Source organism: Peromyscus leucopus, chromosome 8b, assembly GCF_004664715.2.
Source record: "Peromyscus leucopus breed LL Stock chromosome 8b, UCI_PerLeu_2.1, whole genome shotgun sequence".
NCBI lineage: Eukaryota > Metazoa > Chordata > Mammalia > Rodentia > Cricetidae > Peromyscus > Peromyscus leucopus.
In genome coordinates, this window is record NC_051086.1 from 25,489,748 (window position 1) to 25,498,750 (window position 9,003).

Here is a 9,003-nt window from a genome sequence, read left to right on the forward strand (position 1 = left end):
ACCCATGCCCTCTTCGGGGCCCTGAGGGCACCCACACTTGCCGCACACCACACGCAGGTACACACACACACACACACACACACACACACACACACACACACACTTATAATAAAATCTTTTGAAAACCCTAAGATTGGCTGTGATGGTTATATAACTGCAAAAATGACAGAAGCCCCGAATATATCGTCCAAATGGTGAATGTATCCACTATGTGGCCATCTCCACCAAACTATCAGAGTGACCACCGGGTCAGGCCACTTCCAGCCCCTGTCTGTCACAGCAGCAGGGGGATCAGGGCATCTTACCAGCCACTTCAGCTTCAAGGAGAACAAGGTGCTGAAGAAGAACACAATCCAGATCACTGGGCAGATGATGAGACCAAGCCAGAAGATGCGCGCCTCTGCCTCAGTGGCGGCCATGTGGCTTGGAGAGACCTGTTGGGGGACAGCCACTGTCCTTTTTCAAGCAGTGACTGTAAGCTGAATTGCTAAACCATCTTATTAATAAAAAACCGGGAGCCAGATATTGGGGTGAAAACTGAGAGATCAGAGGAATGGGACAAGCCACAGCCAAGCTCACCTTACCAACCCTCAGCCTTCAGAGACAGTTACTTCCTGTTTACTCACGCCTGTATCCTTTCTGTGCCCGGCCATCTTACTTCTCTCTGCCCAGCTATATCACTTTCCTCTTTCTGCCCAGCTTTATCACTTCCTGTCTGTCTGTACAGACCTCCAGACCTCTATGGTTAGTGCTGGAATTAAAGGCGTGTGCCACCATACCTGGCTCTGTTCCCAGTATGGCCTTGAACTCACAGAGATCCAGATGAATCTCTGCCTCCCAAATGCTAGGATTAAAGGCGTGTGCTACCACTGCCTGATCTCTATGTTTAATATAGTGACTGGCTTTTCCTCTGATCCCCAGGCAAGCTTTATTGGGGTGCACAAATAAAACATCACCACAAGTGACTCTTGTTTTTGCTTGTTTACTGTGCACTGTTGCTGTGTGGGTTTCACAGAGGATTTGTGTAGGGCAGGGTCTGGTCTGGCACACAGTGCTCAGGGAACCTGTGTAAGCTGCACACAGCCTTGTCCAGGTTCTTAATAGTTTGTCTTGTCTCACAGAGTACCTTTCTGGCTTCAAATATCCAGTGGCTTTTCCCGTCTTCGTCTATCTGGTTCCACCATCGAAGACCCACCATGAGTCTTCCAGTTACATTCTGAGGAAAGTGGGCAAAAGGGCTGTGAGCACACAAGGAACAGAATGGCTAATTGTTTCTGTAATGGTCTTCCTATGTAGCCCAGGCTAACCTGGAGTTCTCAAGCCTCCTGCCTCGGCTTCCTAAGTGGTGAGCACTGGGTGTGTGCCAATGCACTGACTAGTGTTTGCTGTGAACTGCAGAGGACATCAAGGGAGGGTGTGGGCTGTAAGGTGACGGTGGGTGGGGATGCTGCTGCCAGGCCTGCTGACCCGAGTTCAATTCCCCAGGACCACATGGTGGAAGGAGAACTGACTGCAGCCTGTCCTCTGACCACATGAACACTGCAGCACCCGTGCGCATGCTCACACAAAAAAGAAAAAGGGGAAAGCATGCTGAGTTGTAACTGTTCCTCAAGTGAGCTTCCCAGGCTTCTCGTCGTTAACAAGCTTACTTTTTTTGTTTTGTTGTATTTTTTCGAGAGAGGGTCTCACTTGGTTGGCCCAGAACTTACTAGATATACCAGGCTGACCTCAAATTCAGAGATCCACCTGCCTCTGCCCACCTACCCCCTTCCCTCCCACCCCCTGAGTGCTGATATTAAAGAGGTGTACCACTATACTGTCCCTTATCATTTTAAAAAGTGGAATTCTGGCCAGGTGTCGTGGGCAGTGCACACCTTGAACCCCAGTCCTCAGGCAGATCTCTGTGAGCTGGAGTTAGCCAGGGTTACATAGTGAGATGCTGCCTCAAAATAAAACAGATGGTCATAGTATATGTTTGTGTGTGTGTGTGTGTGTGTGTGTGTGTGTGTGTGTGTGTATCATGAAAATTGTGCAAAGTCCAAAGCCACGTGGGGTCGTCCCCCCGTGATGCATCTGTGCACCTGTGACAACTGACCCTGGAAGTCACTTACGGAAGCATTTTTTCTCTCTAATGATAAGTGCCATTGGCCTCGTAATCCTTAAAGTTTTTAAACATTAATTTTGTGTGGAGGAGAAGGCCACTCATGTGCCACAGCATACTTGTGGGGGTCAAGGGACAAGTTGTGGGGTTCGGTTCTCTCCTTGCACCATGTAGATCCAAGAATCGTACTGAGGTCCACGCTTGACAACAAGTACCCTTCACCTGCTGTGCTCTCTTGCTGGCCCCTCGGTGTTTAAACAGTTGAAACCAAAGCAGCCCTGGATCCCACAGCACCGCCTGGGAGCAAAGCCCACAGGTCCCTGGAGAGGGAGCCTCACCTTCACAGACCAGAAGTCAAAGGACAGAAGGAGGAGCACCGTAACGAAGCAGCCCACGAAGCTCCTGCTGAACCAGTCACAGCACACATAGGTGACGATGGCACTCACACGGAAGAACAGGTGGAAGAAGGTGGCCAGGGGGTGCCTGGGGAGAAGCCAGGAGCAAGGTCATTAAATTCACTTTGGCATCACCAGAGGGGCATTTGTCTCTGGGTGGTTCAGCTCAAAACTCAGCACTGTTCACACACTTCAGCATTCCCCAAAATGACAAAGTCTCACGCATCCTAGGCTGGCCTCAATGATGACCAGTGATGTCCCCGAATTTCTGATTCTCCTCCCTACACCGCCCGTGTGCTAGATTACAGATGTGCACACCTGGTCTATGTGGTGCTGGGGATCACACTTGGGACCTTGTGCATGTTATGCAAGCACTGTACACCTGAGCTACACCCCAGCCTCTGAAACGTGTTAGGACACTACTCTGTTTTCTCCCTCGAAGAACCCAGGACTTTCCCCTAATGTGACTCCAAACATCATTTGCCCTCTTGGAAACAAGGTCACCTCTGAAGTGAAGTGAGACTGATTTCTGTCTTCCCGCCCAGTGGTGACAACAGTTCCCTAAAAGTAAAGTTTGGGTCATTCCACCAGCACACGTGAGCTCACAGGGCACCAGCACACGTGAGCTCACAGGGCAGAGCTCACAGGGCAGAGCTCACAGGCCACCGGGCAAAGTATCTTCCTGGAGAGTGGAAATAGTGATGAAACTAATGGGCATCCAGCTCATGCCAGTTGCTTGGCAACGAGTGGTAACTAGATGCTGGAGTTTCCTCAGACATTGGTCCCTGAGCACTATGCTTTCGGATGCCAGCCTGCCTCAGAAGAGCCTGAGCCGTGGGAGGCCCTCAGCCTGCAGCAGCGGCTTTTTAGAGAAATCAGAGAACTAGAGCTGGGCTGACTGCGAAAAGGATCACTAACCCGTCTGGAGCAGACAGCAATGGCCACCCAGGACATACTGATGGCAGTGGGTGACACTGAGAGGATGTGGCTTTCAGATTCTTGCTGTGGTGTCCCAGTTCCAGACAGCACACAGGTAGAGTGCAGATACGTGAGATGGAGCAAAGACCGCAGCAGCAGCTACGAGACAACGGCAATGAGGACAGCGCTCTGAGTGGCTGGAGTGTGGCTTGGGTGACAGTGGTCACCTGGCCTGCACATGGCACTGGGTGTGATCCCAGCACTTCACAGACCAGGTGTGGTGGAGCGCACCTGGAATACCCACACGTGGGAGGTAAAAGTAGGAGGATTAGAGTTCATCAGCCACATGGAGATGGGAGGCTAGCCTGAGATATATGAGACCTTGTCTTAAAAAATAAAAAAGCTAATTCTTTAAATAAAATATCACAGACTATGTTCCTAACTAGCCTGTAGTCTGTCCACATGACACTTCTGGATTAGTTATAAAACATGGATTTAAAAAAAAAATGGCAGGCAGGGTCTAGAGAGATGTCTTGGAGGTTAAAACGCTTGCTGCTCCTCCAGAAGACCAGCGCTATTCCCAGTACCCACGTCGGGCAGCTCACCACCCTCCGCAGCTCCAGCTACAGGGGACCCGATACTTTTTCTGCCTCCAACGGCACTGACCTCATGTATGTGCACTTGCTCACACTCACACGCGCACAGACACAAAATGTCTTTTTAAAATGGCAGGTAAAAGGAGGTGGTGAAAGAGACCTCAGCAGAACTGCAGGGGAGGCCGGATGACCCTTGGGAAGGCGGTCAGGGAGCAAACCGGAGGCACCTATAGAGTCGTGTCTGGCTCACAGCGGGATGTTCAATGAGATCCAGAAACAGGATCGAATCCCCATGCTTGGTGTTCTGCAAGGCGAGGCCAGTCGGTGCAGAGGAGCAGCTGTGTGCCAGAACATTCTCCTCTGACAAGGTGAGGGCTTGTTCTGTGCCGGGAGATGGCCCTGCCATTTCATATTGGACATGATTATGTGGCACTTCAAAACTTCCTAGAATATTCCAGAAGATAACATTTGTGGGGACTCACGCTCCTTTACCCTGAACCTGGTTAGTGATTTTCAGCTAGCTGTAGCAGCACAGTTTGCCTCTTCACCCAGGTAATGCTAGAGACAGACTCACCCTGGACATTCTTCCAGGCTAAGGTCACATCCAAGACATTTTAAATAGATCTGGAAAGATGTCTCAGTGGAGAAATGTTTGCCATGCAAGTGTGAGTACTGGAATTTAGATCCCAGAAATCCACAGAAAAGGGTGGGTGTGGTTGCCTGCTTCTAATCCCAGCTCTCGAAAGGCAGAGACAAGATTCCCTGGGCAAGCTGGCTAGCCAGTCTTTTTTTTTTCTTTTTTCTTTTTCTTTTTTTTTTTTTTTTTTCTTTTTCTTTTTTTCGAGACAGGGTTTCTTTGTGTAGCTTTGGAGCCTGTCCTGGAACTCACTCTGCAGACCAGGGTGGCCTTGAACTCACAGAGATCCGCCTGCCTCAGCCTCTCGAGTGCTGGGATTAAAGGTGTGAGCCACAACTGCCCGGCAGCTAGCCAGTTCTTTAATGGCTAGCTCTGAGTTCAATGGGAGGCCCTGTCTCAGGAGTGGAGAGAGACTGAGAAAGACACTTGACGTCAACCTCAGGCCTCTACACACACAAGTACTTGCACTCATATCTTCCCACACATGGGAATGCACATACATGTACACACATACATGTACACACACATACACATGCAAAAAATATTTTATAGGTCCCTGAAATAATTCCTAAAATTTAATGTATTTGTTGTGTTAAATATTGTGATTGAGTCGATTGAGATCACTGGGAAGGGCTGCAGAGATGACTCAGTGGTCAAAAGCACTGGCTGCTCCTTCAGAGGACCTGGGTTTGATTCTCAGCACCCATATGGCGGCTCACAACCACCTATAACTCCTGTTCCGGGAATTCAGTGACCTCTTCTGGCCTCTTCAGGAACTGCATGTGATGTAGACATACATGCAGGCAAAGACCTATACATGTGAAATAGATGAAATCTTTTTTTTTATTTATTATTATTGTTTTATTCTTCTCTCATATATTACATCCTGACTGCAGTTTCCTCTCCCTCCTCTCCTCCCAGCCCCTCCTCCCTACCTCCCCTCTGCCCCCAATCCCATCCACTCCTCCTCTGTTTCCCTTCAGAAAAGGGCAGGCCTCCCAGGGATATCAACCCAACATGGCATGACAAGTTACAATAAGACTAGGCACAAACCTTCATATCAAAGCTGGATGAGGCAACCCAGTAGGAGGAAAAGGGTCCCAAAAGCAGGCAAAAGAGTCAGAGGCAGCCCCTGCTCCCACTGTTAGGAGTCTCACAAGAACACCAAGCTACACAACCATAACATATATGCAGAGGACCGAGCACAGACCCACGCTCATTGTCCGTTGAATCTCGGCAAGCCCCTATGAGTCCTGTTTAGTTGATTCTGTGGGTTTTCGTCCTCTGGCTCCTACAATCCTTTCTCCCCCACTTCCAAAGGATTTCCTGAACTTGGACTAACATTTGTCTGTGAGTCTCTGCATCTGATCCCATCAGTTGCTGGCTGAAGCCTCTCGGATGATTATGAACTCTTTTTTTTTTTTTTTTAAATCACTGGGAACACACGCAAGTGGAGGTCTGAGGACAACTTTTCAGAATCAGCTCCCTCCTCCCACCAGGGGTTCTAGGGTTAAAACTCAGGTGGTCAGGCCTGCGCTTTTACTCTGGACAGTCTTGTCCACCTGCTTCCTTTATTCTTATCAGGAGGTGTTTTGATTACTATTATTCAAGCAGAGCCTGATGCACGTCAAACCATGGCTCGAGTCCTATTCTGCTCTTTCAGCGCCTCTTGAGTCTACAAGTGGAGTTGACCCAGCTTGTCAATGCCAGGCTAATACTCAGGTGGCCAGAGACTAGCTTCTAAGCTTTGAAGGCTGTGGCTCCAGCCCTGAACACATATAGGGTACTCAGGGCAGCAGGCTTCTCGATGCATCCCTTGAGAGGCAAACGGCAGGATGATTCTGGGCTGGCTGGGGGTCAGCCTTCCAGGTCCCTTTCTTAGTAGCTCCATTGCCTTTCCAATGCTGTGCAACTTCCCACAGCCTCAGGCTGGGGAGACGGCTCAGGGGTAAAAGTACTTGCTGTGCAAAGGTAAGGGCCTGAATTTGATTCCCCGGAGCCCAAGTAGAGCAGGACACAAGCCAGGAAGGTCTGAGCTCCAGGCATTCTTATGGATAAGGGGAGGCAGAGACGCTGGGATTCCCAGAAGCTCTCAGGCCTGCTTAGGCTGGCCTGTATAGAGGGAAAACAGAGAGACTCTCAAAATAGGATGGGCACTGAAGATCAGCGCCCATGTGTTCTCAAGCACACATGCACTCTGACACGGGAACACGCCCATCCACACAGAAAGGCCTCCCTTCTCCTCTGTAAACAGGCACAGTGTCCCTTTCTAGGACTCTGAAGAAATGGTGTGGCGGCATCTCAGTGTTCCGCAACACACGCTGCTCTGTGATTGAGAACAGCTGTTACCTCAGCCCAATGTCACTCAAACTGGTCCCCACCACCAAGGAGCCACAAGGAAATTCCCCCCGACCTCAATCTTTTTGTCATGCTGTGGGGGGGGGGCATTTTCAAGGGATCTTCCAGGATTCCTAATCCCCCCACAATCCCCAAAAGGTCCCTCTTCATGCTCAACTGATAGTATTTTCTACTCAGTATCCAACCCTCCCCTCAAAGAGACACCTAGAAGCTTCCTATCTCAAGGGCAAGTGTGGTTGTTGTTGGTTTTTTTAACCCTTGGGGGCCCACCATCCAGCTCCCAAATAAATACACAGAGACTTATGAATGCCCGGCATTAGCTTGGCTTGTTTCTAGCCAGCTTTCCTAACTTAAATTATCCTGTTTCTCTTTAAACTATATTTTGTCTCTGGGCTTTTTGCCTGTCTTTATTCTATATATCTTTCTTTCCTTCTTACTCCGCGGCTGGCTGGGTGGCTGGCCCCTATCTTGAAGTGGACACCCATTTCCTGGGGAACACAAGGTAGGTTCTCAACTTGAAGTGTGTGTAGGTCTCACTGGAGGTCTTAACCTGTGCCTGGTAGAGGAACGCATAGGCTGGGAGGTCGGTCCCACCACAGAAGTGCACTACTCCAACGCCAGGAGACGGGAGGCATGAGAAGCACACCAAGTGAATTCCGCTGTGTGAAGAGGCTGTGTCAGCGAATCACAGAACCAGAGAGATGGTGAAGAGGCCATTCTGCGGGGGTTCTGAGAGCGGAGGAGGGGTACAGGTGCACGGGGGGGGGGGGGGCTTTGGATCAGCGAAGCTGTTCTCTCAATGCTGTAATGGAGGGTGCAAGTCACCACACACATTTATCAGACCCCACGGAATGTATGGCCAGAAGAGAGAGGGCCCTATGGAAAGGCTGGACTGTGGTTAGTAAGGTGTTGGACCGGTAGCTGTAACAAGTGTGCCACAGTTGTGGGATGGGAATCGAAGGGGAAGTGTGGGAACTGCAGCTTCTGCACCTTTTTTCTTTTTTGAGACAGGGTTTTGTATCCCAGACTGGCCTCCATTCACTATGCAGCCAAGGATAACCCTGATCCTCCTGTGTTTTGGGGTTGCAGGAACCCACTCTCATTTCCGGGTTACGGAGTGCTGGGATCAAACCCAGGGCTTTACCATGCTTGGTAAGCACTGAGCCAGCTGAGCCACACCCCCAGCCCTCTGCTCTGTTTTTCTGCAGACCTAAAACCCCTTAGCACAGGTTATGTAATAAGGGGGATGGGCACCTGGGTGTGGGCTCTGTGCGTACACACAGGAAGCCGCCGGTAACCAGGGCCGATCAGCAGCCCAAGCGGCAGCCCAAGCACTACTCAAAGGAGCCAAGGTGGTCTGTGCAGAAGGCAACTGGACCATTTTCAGCTAGGCACACACAACCCCTTCACACCACCTTTCACAGCAGCTCTGAACAGGAGGAAAGGGCCACTGCCCTAAATGTAACAGGGATCCAACATGTGTCTTTAAAAACTGTTCTTGGGCTGGCAAGATGGCTCAGGTGATGATCTGAGTTCAATTCCCAGGACCCACATGGTAAAAAGAGAACCATCTCTTCCAAGTTGTCTTCCAACCTCCACACATGTCTGCACCCTCCTTTGCACACATAAAAGAAGGTAGGAAGGGAGGGAGAAAGAAAGAGAGAGAGAGAGAGAGAGAGAGAGAGAGAGAGAGAGAGAGAGAGGGAGGGAGGGAGGGAGGGAGGGAGGGAGGGAGGGAGGGAAGGAAGGAAGGAAGGAAGGAAGGAAGGAAGGAAGGAAGGAAGGAAGGAAGGAAAGAAAGAAAGTGTTATTCTTCATTTGTTTACTTCCAAAATTGTGCTCAGGGTTTATGCTTAGTTTTCTTTGTGCATATGGAGATGTGTGCGCAGCTGCACTCACCTGGGCATATGCAGATGTGTGTACAGGTGCATTCACCTGGGTGAGATTCTGGGTGAGAGGTCAGTGTCAAGTTCCTTCTTCAATCACTATCCCTTTTTA

General features: G+C 50.0%; 1 protein-coding gene across 4 annotated transcripts in view; it reads right to left on the reverse strand.

Annotated features, from left to right (window-relative positions):
* Window positions 1-9,003, reverse strand: part of Tvp23a (trans-golgi network vesicle protein 23 homolog A) — a 45,237-nt gene that overhangs the window by 13,950 nt on the left and 22,284 nt on the right. For all 4 annotated transcript variants that reach the window (XR_005090490.1, XR_005090489.1, XR_005090488.1 and 1 more), the window contains exons 3-5: window positions 2,440-2,584; window positions 1,127-1,216; window positions 306-434 (exon numbers count right to left, since the gene is read on the reverse strand). Coding sequence is in view for 1 of the 4 variants with exons in the window: in XM_028872886.2 (XP_028728719.1) it covers window positions 306-434; window positions 1,127-1,216; window positions 2,440-2,584 (364 nt within the window). In the remaining 3 variants the exon portion in view is untranslated. The remainder of the gene's footprint in view (window positions 1-305; window positions 435-1,126; window positions 1,217-2,439; window positions 2,585-9,003) is intronic.